Source organism: Manihot esculenta, chromosome 1 (assembly GCF_001659605.2).
Source record: "Manihot esculenta cultivar AM560-2 chromosome 1, M.esculenta_v8, whole genome shotgun sequence".
In the NCBI taxonomy this organism is placed as follows: domain Eukaryota; kingdom Viridiplantae; phylum Streptophyta; class Magnoliopsida; order Malpighiales; family Euphorbiaceae; genus Manihot; species Manihot esculenta.
The window spans coordinates 9,722,066-9,736,742 of record NC_035161.2 but is presented as its reverse complement, the minus strand read 5'-3'; the positions used below and the strand labels follow the sequence as shown (position 1 = coordinate 9,736,742).

General features: G+C 26.9%; 1 protein-coding gene across 1 annotated transcript; it reads right to left on the bottom strand.

Moving 5' to 3' along the window:
* Positions 1–11,691: 11,691 nt before the first annotated feature.
* LOC110626965 (dirigent protein) lies at positions 11,692–12,403 on the bottom strand. The gene has a single exon (XM_021773172.2). The coding sequence runs from the start codon at positions 12,346–12,348 to the stop codon at positions 11,788–11,790; it is 561 nt and encodes a 186-aa protein (XP_021628864.1). The 5' UTR covers positions 12,349–12,403; the 3' UTR covers positions 11,692–11,787.
* Between the last annotated feature and the right edge of the window lie 2,274 nt (positions 12,404–14,677).

The window sequence follows — 14,677 nt, the reverse complement described above, 5'->3', positions numbered from 1 at the left end:
TTCGGCGGCCGAAGGTCCCTTCCAGAGACGAAAGTCATGCAGGTTCGGGGGCACTTTCGGCGGCCGAACCCTCACTCCAGAGACGAAAGTCAGACACTTTCGGCGGCCGAAAGTCTGCTCCAGCTCCGAAACACAACTTTCGGGGGCAAGGTTTGGCGGCCAATCCATGCATCCATAGGCAGGTTCGGCGGCCGAAACCACCTTCGGCGACCGAACCTGAGTTCTTCCAGAATTCAGTCCTTGTGCATACAAGCCTCCCAACCCCCCAAAACAAGCATCCAACCTCTTACAACATGCATAAACTTCTCAAAACCAAGCATAAACCCTTAGTCATGCATAAAGGAGCTTAATAACTAGATTAAACTCCAAAAATAACATCCAAAGCATACATAGATAGCTTATGACCCACATAGGTCAAAACCATCAAAACAACCCATAATCTCACTTACTCTTTCCCAATCATGCATACACTCTCCCACATGCATAAACTAGCTCAAACCTTCAACACAACATCACATAAACACACATTGGGCACAAAACCCACATAAACCCTAACATGCATATCTATCCATACTCAACCATCAAAACATCATTAAACTTACTAAAACTTCGTTAAAACAGTAGAGAAGCAAGGATCTATACTTACCTCTTGAAAATCGAGGGTTGGTGTGACCCAAAGCTTGAGATATGGAGGACCCAAGCTCTACAAGTCTCCAAGCTCTCAAAACCTTGATCAAAACTTCAAAACTTCAAAACAAATGGTAGATCTCATGAAAACTTGAAGGATGGGTAGAGGAAAACATGAAAACGACCAAAGGAGGACCAAAACTCACCTGAGCTCGAGAATGGGGAGAAAACTCGCCCATTTCCGATCTGAGGGCTCTTTATAGTTGGCCTGCTGAACCACCTTCGGCAGCCTAACGTGCCTCCTAAACTCATGCATGTTCGGCTGCCGAACTTGAGGTTCGGCGGCCGAACCTGGGCTCGCTCAAACAATGCTTTCGGAGGCCAAAGGCGCTCCCGAAGCCTTCCCATGTTCGGCGGCCGAACCTGGCAAAAAGCCTCCTTGGTCTATTCCTTTAAAAACTCAATTCTTTTTCATTTAAAACCATGAAATCAGTAAAAACATTTTAGAAATCACATTTTACGCTTCTAGAAGACTCTGGCATCGTCAAAATTCCAAATTCCAATGGAGATTCCGCCGGAAGGTAGGCATTCCGATGCCGGAATCTAGCCGGGTATTACAGTGATGACAACTCATGACTTACTTTGGACAATTGTTGTATAACATCAATTGTTTTATTCACTTTTTATAAGAATTTATCTTTTGAAAATGTATTTATTCTATACTCCTTTCTTTCCATAATTTTTATCCACTTTTTTTCATACACATTTAAAAAGATATTTTTTTTTGTTGACTTTTCAAGTATACCATCTTAAAGATATTAAATTTTATTAGAGAAAATTACTACTTAGTCTCTATAGTATGGAAAAACTCACTAATTAGTCTTTCAGTTTTGAAAAATGCATTAAAACGTTCCCGACATTTTAAAAAGTTTACTAGTTAGCCCCTCCTTTAATTTTATCAAATATTTTACTATTTACTATCTATATTTTTTAAAAAACTTATTAATTGGTTTCTCAAATTTTTAAAAAGCTTACTAATTAATCCCTTAGTATCATTGGCATTTTAGATTTTTTTGTAATACTTAACGACTAAAACTAACAGATGGACTAACTAATAGAATTTTTAAAACTTCAGGGACGTCTTAATGCATTTTTCAAAATCGAGGGATCAACTAGTGAGTTTTTCCATACTATGAAGACTAAGTAGTAATTTATCCATTTCATTAAATACTAAGAAATAGTTTGAATACTCAATTAGAAAATAAAAATTAATAATAGGTTCTTTTAGAAATAAGATAAAATTAAATAGGATTATAATAGTCAATTTATATATTACTATAATTTTAAAAAGAAAAAGTAGACAATAATTTTAGAATAAAAATAATAAAAGATGAACAAAAATTATGGAATGAAGAGAGTATGTTTTATTTACTTTAGTTACTTATTTAAATTGGGTCCCCCTGAACTAAATTTTGTATTCGCTACTATTCTCATTCTTTTTTCACTACACTAAGAAATTCTAATTCAATTATAGTTCTTTATGCATTCAAATAAAAGTTACCGCAATTAATGATGGTGTTCTTTATCTTTAAGTTTTGTGATGGGTTTTTTAATCACAAGTTAATGTCGAGTTCTACATTCATTCTCAAAATGCATTGCCAACATTAGTTCATAGTTGATAATATTAATTTTCTTCTAAAACACAAAATTCGATGTAAAAGCCAAATAGAAACCATCTGAAGCATAAAAGAAACTAAAAAGAATTACTACTTGTAGAAACTTGCATATCAATAGGGAATAAAAGAAGAAGAAAAGTTACAAAGAAGGGTTACCTAGAGAAAATAGGACCTGGATTGCAAAAGGAGTTAAGCTTCTTCAAAAGAGAACTAAAAGAAGTATGCTAAAGGTGGTGTGGGACCTGAGGGGTTTAGGACATGAAGGCGGCATTGAATATAGCTTCAAAGCTGTCTTTGCGAGAGTTAAAACTTTAACCCCTTGTGTGGATGAGAGAAAAGAGGGAGGGTGATACGAGCACGGGAATGACACGATTTTTCAACAACAAGTAGTGTATTGAAGTATTCACACTCTTTAAAGATTTAATATAGAAAGCTCTAAATCATGACAAATCAAGTTACCATCTCTTAATTCAAGACTTACGAGATGAGATCTATATTCGAGAAGCATGGAAGAATAATGAAATAAGCAACACGCTCTTCAACATATGTGGACGCGCAATACAATTTCAAATCGCGTAATGCATGTATGGATAAATTACACTTAGGCCAATTTTATTATTTTTCATATTTTAGTATTTTGTGGTATTTATTTTAAATTAATTTAGGCTAAATTAGAAGTCAAATTCATGCAGCTAATTTAGGAAGGAGATTTCTCCAAAACAATTTAGAAAGAGAATCTTTAATGTAATCTAAATTTGACTACTTGACTAGATACCCTTCCTATATTGTAATTATATCTTCCTATATTGTAATTATATCTTCCTATATTGTAATTACATCTTCCTACAATAGAATTAGGGTTTGAAAACTATAAAAACATCCTTTAGGTGGCAACCACAAAAATGAAGAGAGATGATGTTATGAATAATATTTTGGTTATGAATAATATTTTGGTTCTTTTCCATTATTTAGCAACTTATTAAGATTCAATCTTGTGGCGTTCTAATATGGATTTCCTCCATACTTAGTTAACTTATCAAGATTTTTTTGTGGCATTCTCTAGCTGAAATCGCTTGATTATCTTCATTTCTAATCACAATTGTTGATTAAGGGTGTAGTAAAGCAATCTTTGGAAAATATCTCTACCTCATTCTTTGTCAAGTTGTGTAATGAAATTTTTGATAACGATTTGATCTTGGATTCCACAACAATATATTTGAAGAATGTAAAAACTTTAATGCACAACTTATTATTGAAAAATCATACCATGTCATTCTCAAGTTCACATCAAAACCTTTAATCCTTTGTGTTCATCAGTCATAGGCCGGGTCAGGTCTGAAAATATTGGCACTACTTATGGGCTTTTGGTTACCTAATTGGCTTTCATAGAGAATTATTTATCGTACCCACTAAGATGCATGCATTTTTCTTTTTGGCTCGAATTAATTGGGCTTTAAAATTTATGTATGGTTCCTATATATCTAAACTCTAACCTTCCTATAAACCTGTCTAGTTTATGTCGCATCTAACTTTTTGTTTGGGAGGAGGTTTTTCAAGGGTTAAAAATCTTGAAGTTGTGTTGGGAGACGGTGTTGGTTTTTAAAGTAATGTTTTGGAAAATTTTTTAAAATCTATAAAAACCTTCAATAATATTTTCCCATGAGAACCTCTAGATACCTTAAAAACCCTCTAATTCTTCTCAAACAATAAAAAATTAATAAAATTTAAAAATTATGAAAAACTATACTTTATAAAATCATACTCTAGAAAATCATACTTCATTCTACCTCCATCAAAACAGAGTGTAAAGTTTTTAAATTTAAACCGATTATTGAAAAGGCAATGATAAATAATTAAGATTAGGGTTATTTGCTTCAAAAACTAATTTATATTTAAAAAATATTTTAATAAAATAATTTATTTTTTATTATTTAATTTTAATTTAAAAAATAAAATATATTAATAAATTTATATGTAAAAACTTTAATAAAATTTTCAAAATATAGAAAATGACTTTTTTGAAAGTAGAAAATTATTTTTCTTGATTTTTTTATAAATAAATTTTGTATTAACTAATTTCTTTAATATTCTAAATAAAAAATGTAAAAAATATTTTCATCTAAAATATTTTATATGAAATAAACGAAGTTTAATATTCAATTCAAATGGAATATGTGCAATCAATAAATTTAGTTATGGATCAAATTAAATGAAAATAAAAATGGAACTAAAAATTGTTAATTTTTTAATCATACCCATTAAAGTAATAAATATATCAAATTGATTAAACTAAAAATATATCAGTTGGATTCAATTTCTCTGTTATCAACTTTGCCAGAAACATTTTTTCCTTTGATTGCTTCATATAATTCATTTCCCTCTCATTGTTTCATAATCAAAATTTAATATGAAAATTTCAAACAGTTAAATAATCAACATTTTAACTCATAAATAAATTCATATTTCTCCACACAAACTCTAACCTTTATTTGAATCCTTAATTGTGCCTAGATAATAATGAGATATTAAAGGAAGTAGATAAAGGAATATTAAAGGAAGGAGATAAGAGAAAGGCAAAAAAAAATTATGTTATTTATATAAATTATTAATGTAGAAGAAAAATCAAATTTCTGAAAACTAACAATTATTTAAATATTTTACACTTAGCAGCTGATATTTGGATATTCAGAAAATTAAATCAATAGAAAATATTTTTTAATTAAAAAATTAAATTATTTTTAAAAAAATAACTTTTTTAAAAATATATTTTTAAATATTTTAAATATTTTATTAAGACCTCTACATATAAATTTATTAATATATTTTATTTTCTAAATTAAAATCAAATAATAAAAAATAAATTATTTTATTAAAAAATATTTTTTATAAAAAAATATTTTTTATTTTTTTATAGAAAATATTTTTTAAATATAAATTATTTTTTCAAATGAATATAGTCTTATTTTCCACAAATTTAGGTGGTAATATCTTTGGTTAATCTTTGCATCAACCTGAGAAATATAATCCCTCCTTTTTTTTTAACCTCCATTGTTTTCTTCTATTTTATGATCAGACAAGAACTCAATATTTTTTAAAAAATAAAAATCCAATTAAACTCTTATATGTTTATTTGAGGAATAAATAAATTCAATTCAATTTTTTATCAAATAAAACCGTAAATTTTACCTTTTAAAAATTAATAAGTCATTACATAATAAAATATTATTTTAATGATAAAATTTTATTTTCATAATTTTAAAAATGATTTACTATTTCTATTTTTTTAATTATTATATTAATTAAAATACTAAATTTTAATATTTTAAATTAAAAAAATATTAAAAGATAATATTATAATATATCAACAATTATTTAGTGTTAAAAATAAAATTTAGAAGTTTATTTAAAAAATAAAATAAAATTAATTTAACAATTAAAAATAATATGGAGGCTTAATTACATTTATTTCCATAATTTTTTCCCTCTTCCCTCTATTTATTCCCTCAAGTAAAAAATCCAGAAGCAAGTAGACTAAACAAAGACCTAACAATAAATAACAAAACCCAATAGTCATAGGCAGGTAAGTTTGAAATTTGCATATTTCAACCTCCATTTGAAAACTTTGACGTGATATTAAATTCAAAAATCTTAAACCTAAAAATTTTGATTTTTCAAATTCGGTTGGGTGTATCCAATGCTATCCCCTTCTTTTTTTTATTTTATAAAATTTAGAATAATTGGAGTCATTTTTTTTCTACTTTTTTAACATATTATTAATGATGTGACTAATTTATATGTATTTTTATTAAAATAAATTATATTTTAATTTTTAAACTTTAAAATAAATACTTTAATTTTTATGAAGATTATTACATTCAACTAACTTTTAACATTTTATCCTTAAAAGAAAAACAATTCATTAAAAAACTTTAATACCTAATAACTTTAAAACTTTTAAAAATACAGTTTTCATTCAATTTTTAAAAAAGTCTTATAATTTTAATTATTTTTAAGTGGTACTAAATAATTTTGAATAGATGGAATATAGTCTTGATCGGAGTAAATACAGAGGAATTTAAGATTTAATTTTAGAAATATAGGACCGATTCGTTAATTACACTTATTGTAATATACAATTGTAGATACAAAGAATTAAAATACTCGACTTATCTTGTATGCATTGCATAATGATAGATGATAAATAGAATTAATTATAGGATTAAATGTAGGATCTCTTTCTTCATAAGATCTCATATATGTATATAAATACTAACATATCATCTATTTCCTAAAAGTCTAGTATGTGTTAGAGTCTTTTGGGCTCGTTTGGGTTACTTTCCTTTTTTTTTTGGGTTTTTGGTTGCTATCACTTTGGGATCACCATTCTCCATGGTCATTTGTTCTCACCGGCATTGGAGGGAGGAGTGAGCTTATCTTTTCAGCTAATTCCTAAAGTCCAGTGACTAGACTGCCTGTGCATGAGCTTTACGCACTCATCTTCCATTTTAGGTCTCCTTCATGCATTAGCAATTGTGAGTGTGTGGGACCAACCATGAAGCTCCGGCCATATTTCCGAGTGTTGCCATAACATTTTTGGCCAATCTCTAGTATATCTCCGACCAACAAGTCTCTTTATAGTAGGGGGTCTCTCTTTGGTCTTGGCACTTATATGTTTTGTTTTTGCCCTTTTTTGTTATTTGTAAGAGAGGCTATCTTGACTTGTTGTTTGACTTATTTTTGTTTATTGGAATATTAATATAACTTTTGATAATAAATCCTTAGTTACTGAAATTATTCCTGAACTAATAAAAATTACTAAACACAAGTTAAAAGGGCTTATTTAAAAAAAAATTAAAAAAAATAAGAGTTTATTTATAAAGTATTGACAAAGATAACCATTTAACTTAAGATCTCCCCATTGATGAAACTAAACAAGCTTGGCTCAGAGATAATTTTTGTTTACTATTGAAAATTACCAACTCAATTAATAGTGAGGTGGCAGGTTTAGTTGATCACTATGAATTTGTAAAAGAGTTAATAGATTATTTTAAATTTTTATACTCTAATAAAGTAAATAGCTCCCAAGTCTATGATGTATGTTACGCCTTTTATTTCGCTAAGAAAAGGGCAAGTCACTCACAACTCCCTTTATGCAGTTCAAGAAAATATATGAGAAGTTAAATATTCTTTTGCCTTTTAGCATTGATATTAAGAAATAACAAACTCAAAGAGAACAAATGATAGTTATGAGTTTTTTTGGTAAGTCGTCCTTTTGAATATGAGATAGGCAAATCTCATACTCTTTATGATTTTGAGAATGGACATGTATCTGATGTTTCTATATTTTGGTTGCATGGGTGCATCAGTCAATTGCTTGCTCTAGTGTTATTTCTCTATTCGAAGTATATTGCTGATTGGGACATGCTTCTCTACTCGTCTTAAAGAAGTTATGTCCTTAATGCCATAGTGTACCTTCAGTGGAGTGTGAGTCTTATCATTTTACAAAACACCATTGAGGCTCGCTAGCTCTACAGTTAGTAAAAGAGTTGAATTTACTTTTGAATTGGTTCATTTATATGTTGGAAAACCATGTTTTATTGGGTTTAAGATTGGGTTCAAATACTTTATTACTTTTATGGATGACTTTTCTAGAATGACGTAGGCTTATTTTATGAAGAATCGTTCTGAGGTGTTTTTTAATTTTTTTTGCCTTTTGTATTGAAATTAAGGTTTAATTTAATATTTTTGTGCATATTTTGAGGAGTGACAATGCTAAAGAATATATTATAGAATCATTTTAGGTTTACATGACTCAATAAGGTATTCTTTATCAGTTTTCTTGTATTGATACACCCTCTAAAATAGAGTAGCTGAGAGGAAGAATATATATCTTCTCAAAACTGTTCATGCTCTATTATTTCAAATGAAAGCTCCTTAACAATTCTAGGCTGATACTTTTTTTACCACTTGCTTTCTCATTAATCACATGTCATCTACAGTACTTAATAGTAACATTCCATATGATATTCTCTTTCCTAATAAGTCGTTGTTTCTATTAGAGCCACGTGTATTTGGTAGTATTTATTATGTTTATAATGTAAGGCCTCATTAGCTGGATATCAAAAATACATTTCTTCATAGTGATCTTCACGAAGAAGTGTATATGGAGAAATCAAGTGGTTTTGTTGCTCAAAGAGAGTATGAAAAGTTATGCCATTTGCAAAAGTCTTTATATGGTTTGTAGCAAAGTCCTCATAGTTGGTTTAGAAAGTTTAGTGAGGTTGTTCAAGAGTTTGGTTTGAAAATAAGTAAGTGTGATTATTCAATCTTCTCCAGACGATCATAAGCTAACATTCTTCTTCTTATAGTATGTGTTGATCACATAGTCATTGCAAGGAATGATCATAGTGGGATATCTTTCTCAAATCCTTTTTGCATAGCAGGTTTCATGCAAAAGACTTGGGTTAGTTAAAATACTCCTTGAGAGTAGAAGTTTTAAAAAGTAAGAAAAGAGTTTTTCCATATCAATAAAATATGTCCTTGACTTATTTGTAAAAACTAAAAAGTTGGAGGCAAAACCCTATACTACGCTCATAATTCCCAATGTACATCTTACAAAAGATAATAGTGAACTCTTTTATAATCCAGAGAGATATAAAAAATTAATTAGAAAATTAAACTATCTTATAATAATGACTGGACTAGGCATTATCTATGTAGTGAGTGTTGTGAGTTAGTTCATATCTGCACTAACAATTAAACATTGAGCAGCTTTAGAATAAATTTTATGTTATTTGAAGTGGACTCCTAGACTAGGTACACTGTATATTGATAATGGGCATATGCACATTTAGTACTTCTTAATGTAGATTAGATTGGATTTAAAAGTGATAGAAGGTCCACTGCAGGTTACTGCATCTTTGTAGGAGAAAATCTAATTGGAAAAGCAAGAACTAGAATGTTGTATTTAAGTCTAGTGTATAATTTGAATAAATAGTCATAACTCAATTCACCTGTGAAATTTTATGAATAAATAATTTACTAGTAGAGGTTAGTTTGGATGTCTTGTCCCCAATAAAACTGTGGTATGATAATTAGGTTACTCTTTATATTGTCTCCAATTCGGTGTATCATGAGCGAACCAAGTACATCGAAGTTGACTATCACTTTATTTGAGAGAAGATTCAAAAAAATATAATTTTTATCGAATATGTGAAAATAGAAAAACAGTTAAGTGATTTATTCTCAAAAGTATTGAATGAGCATTGACTAGAGTATTTCTGTAGCAAATTGAGTATACTTGAATAAAATGGTTATAGAAAAATTTGAATATTCAATTTAAAAAAATATAAACACAAATATATTAATTATATTCAAAAATTAAAATATAATTTTTTTTTATAATTTTATAAATTCATGTGGCTAATAGATTACCATTTCAATTAACTGTACAATAAATTAATTCTAAATGGTATACAGTGCATATTTAGCCCTAATTTAATTAAATGATTGTAAGTTTTATAGTGTATACTTGAAATTTGGAATTTAAATCCTTAATTTATATATGCAATCCTATCTAAAATAACAAAAATTAATTAATAACAGGAGTTGAATACGTAAATAAATAAATATATTCAATAAATTTTTAGAAAGTAAATAATTTTACACAAATATTTTGGAGCTATTGAGCTGTCACACCAACTCGTAATTGTTAGCACAGTGATAGTGAATAATTTCTCTTAATCCAAAGCTCATAGAGTAAATGGAAGTTGTCTAATCAGATTGATTGGATGAACCATGACTTTAAATCAAAATTATTGTGATTTGATTTTGAATTAAATTATTTTGAGAAATATGATTGTGGCACATGCGATACAAGTAAAAGAACAGGCTCCTCGATGACTTTAACGCACATACATCGGAGATTCAAGAGAGCTAAGTGTCCTAATTAATACAATCACCTATCTTGAAGAAAAAGCTGACTTACCTATAAAATAAAATAAAATAAAATAAAACAAAAGTAAAAGTTAGGAAAACGATCCACCACCCAACACAGCCAAACTTGGTTCAATTATATATAATTTCTCTTTCTATTTTATATTATTTGAATTTCTGTCTAATCTAAATTAAGTCTCTACTTGCTTTTTTTTTTTTTTTAAACTTTTAACTGATAGAAAATAGATAAATTCTTGAGATGTGAAAGCTTAAGAAATAAAAGATTTTAATTTTTTAATTTAAAAATTTTATTTTAAAAAATTTTAAATTATGCAATTAAATAAATGGTTAGATTTAAATAACTTCAAATATATTAAAATATTAATTTTTTAATAAATATAATTTTTAAATGGTAAATATTATTTCTCTAAAGAATTACAAAAATTTCAGAGGTTCGGTATTTTATTATTAAAAATTATAGAAATAACATTTTATTATTAAAATAATTATTATTTTAATATGTTTGAACTTATTTAATCTATAAAATCCGCTAAAATTTAAAAATAAACTTATTTGATCCCTGATGAAAAATATTAGGGCAAATTTAAACTTAGACTATGTTTGTTTGGTAAAAAATATTTTTTTAAAACTTTTTTTTTTATATTTTCAATGTTTGAAATACTTAAAAAATTTAATCAATAGAAAATATTTTCTTGATAAAAAAAAATAAACCATTTCAAAGAAAATGCCTTTCTCTTTTAAAAAACATTATTTTTAAATTTATATATAAATTTATTAATAAATTTTATTTTTTAAATTAAATTAAATAATACAAAATAAATTATCTTATTAAAAAATATTTTTTAAATATAAATTATTTTCTACAACCTTACTCTCTATTTTTTTTTTTCAGCATCAGACTCGATTCTCTTATAATGACTAAGAAGGAGTTCTCCATCCAGATATTCAATAATCATTAAGTTTGTCTATTTCTGTTAGTTAGCAACTTGGCTTCATGTCTATTTCTCTTATTGCAATTGCAAGGAATATGTTTGATTCTCATAGACGTTATTATCAGAAGGGGCAGCCACAAAATTAAGTGAAATTATATAATATATTTATATAATTTATTCACAATTATATCCATTTACTTATGGAGTTAATGACTTTTCTTTAACTTAGTTTCCCATTCATTTTTTATTTATTTTCAAATATTTTATTAATTTATATTGATGCAAATAATTCTATAAAATTACTTTATTAGAATGTTAAAATCCTTTCGAGAATTTTGGTATTAAAATTTTTAATAATATGATTGCGAAAAAAATAGAATCGATAAATATTTGATGTGTTAAAATCGTTCAATTAATATGTTATTTTTTGTATTAATCAATGATGTAAGAATTAATAATTATTTTTTATGCAAATTGTCATTAAATAAGTAGATTTAAAGTAAAGATAAACAATAAAAATTATTTCATTAATTCCTCCAACCTTTTAGGCAATGGAAACGTTGAATCAGAAGAAGGTGATAACAAACGACATGTCGTTACCAACACTCATACAACTTAATATCAACACGAAGCCTGAAATAAACTTCACCCTCAAAAGCATCAGTCATCAAAGTGGCTACTCCTCTAGCCATAAGGAAATCTCCAGTACCACCAATCACTGAAATATCCCTAGTCTTGCTCATCAGTGGATCAGCCCCAGCAAAGTTAATGGATCCTTTATGCTCGGTGGAGTTGAAAACAAAGGAGAAAGCTAGCCAAGCTGTGAAAATCTCTTTCTTGTCATAGATGTAGATCCCTTGTGCACGGCCTACTGGTTTTGAATGAAGATTGTTGTCTAGTGTAATGGGGTCATCAAACACGACCATGTCGCCAAAATGGCTCTGGCCAGCCAAGATGGTTTTGTTAGCCCAAGCTGGGGCACCCACTATGGCAGACGTTGCATTTTTGGCGTTGTTGCCGTTGTAGATAATGTCGTGGAAATAAAAGGCTAATCTTTTGCAGGGGATTCGAGCTCCTTTCTTTGGATGGGGCAATGAGTAGGATTTTGAGAGTAAGAAGAGAAAGAAGATAGTTGAAATGAACCTCTTGGCCTCCATTTTTGAAGGTTAACCAATGGTTTGATAAAGCTGATAAAATATGCAAGCTAGAAGCTTATGATGAGTCCCTTTATATAGGAGACCATTCCTGTTGATTTTACTAATTTTTTTTTTAACACATGTATCCTCTGTTCATTAGTACTATTATAAACATGGATCCACCATAGCACCGAAATTTATAAATTAATAGTAATGATTTAAAGTTTATTATATTTAACTCAGTTGTTATAATATAAAGCAGCGATTTATTTAATTTTTTATAATAAATAAAAAATATTATTAAAATTATAATTTTATTAAATATAAAATTAATTAATTATTAAAATATATTATAATAAAAAATTAAATTTCCTTTACATCAAATTTAAATCGCTATTAAATTATTGGGATAATAATTTTATAATTATTACTATAATATTATTGTATAAATTATAAAATATATATAGTAGTATAGACTAAAATTAAATCTTATTTTTATCGGACAGATTCATAAATGTGTTTGAAATGGCTAACAACTCATTTCAACATTGATTCGTTGGCGGAGTGTATTATGTTGTAATGCTTTAAGCTTCACTTTGAAGGCATCAATTATTGGTGGATGGAGCTTGTCCTTTTTGAACAACTTCTCTTTAATTGGTTAACTTCAAGTCCACGATTTAGTCTGAGAATGTGGTTACCAAATAAATCATACAAGGGAGCTTTTCCACTGTGGTCCGTTGGCTATCAATTCATTGTATATGTATGGTGTAACTTACCATCCAAGTCTTTGCCCAGCTGGTCCAAACACAACATACAAAACTATCGGATTAATTATCTTTCAACTTTATTTTTATTATCAGAAAATCTTTTTAATTTTAATTTTGTTTCAGCAAAACTCTATTTCCAAGTTAAAAACAATAAAATCTCATTTTTCTCCAATTGTTTTAAATTTTATTTCTCTTATTTTTATAATAAAATTAATAAAATATTATATTATATTTACCAACAAAATTAATTATTATTTTATTATTATAATAAAATGTTATAACTTTATATTATTTTATAATTATTTTTCAAAATTATTAAAATTATTAATATTTATTTATGTAATATTTTAATTAAGGTTCTTCATGTTTAAATAAAATTCTCAATATATTAAAATGGTAAAATTCTTCTTATAAAATTCCCAATATATTAAAATGATAAAATAATATTAAAAATCTTAATTAAAATATTATGTAAATAAATAAATATTATAAAAATAACAGAGAAATAAAAGAAAAAGATAATTTTATTCTTTTTAATTTGGAAACTTATTATTGTAAGTACTAAAGTCTTTTTTTTTTTCAATAAAATTAAAATTGAATGATTTTTTGACGATAAATAAAATTGAGAAACGAATATAAAATAAGCTTTAATATTGAATGATGAATGATGTAATTTTTTTCACAAACTATAATATGAAACAACTAGTTTTAAATTTTACGACAGACTTAAATCGTATTTAATTTTTATTACTGATATTCGATAAAAATCCACGATAGTTTTTCAAAAATAAAATTTTAAAATACACGATTTTTAAAATTATGATGAGGGTCACAAGTTTATCACAAAATTCGATATAAAAATTCTATTGTTTACTGTTCAATTTTATAGTTTAATTAAATTTTTAGATATTTTTATAATTTTACATATTAAATTTTTTTTATTATAAATATTCACTCTTATCTATTAGAAAGTCACTTTTCAATTTTTAAAAAATTTCAATAAAATTTTTTATATTTTTTTCAATTTTTTATTTTATATCGTTTTAATCAAATAATATTGGTTAAAACCTCTAATGGAATTTAAATAGTACTTTATCAAACTATTATTCTTTTCTACACACAGTTTTATTTAGAGAAACTTTTGTTAAAAACGTTAAAGTGAATTTTATAAAATCATATATATAATCAATTTTTTTTAAGATGAAAATTTTTTAAATTAAAAAATATTATTTTTTTTCACTCTAAAAATAATTAAATTAAAAAATTTTTAATTATAAACAAAAGGGACGTTTGTTTTCCTTGGAGCTCTATATGCTTGTAGGCACCAAGCTTTTTATATCCTATTTCAAATTTTGATCACTTGATAAAGATTCTATAGTTAATTAGAGGACATTAGAATCAAACACTAATAATGGGAGAAGGTGAATTTTGAATCACTATCGATGACGATCTTGCCTACTTTTCATTCATATTTCTTCATCTTGCTTTAAGAGGTTGTTGCCTAGCGATTTTGCTTCTCCTTTCTTCTCTGCTTCTTCATCTTTACTCTTTATATGATTTTACAGTATCACGACAATATAACT

Excerpts from the sequence above, each read along its gene's own strand:
- LOC110626965 (XM_021773172.2), bottom strand. The coding sequence starts at position 12,348 with ATGGAGGCCAAGAGGTTCATTTCAACTATCTTCTTTCTCTTCTTACTC.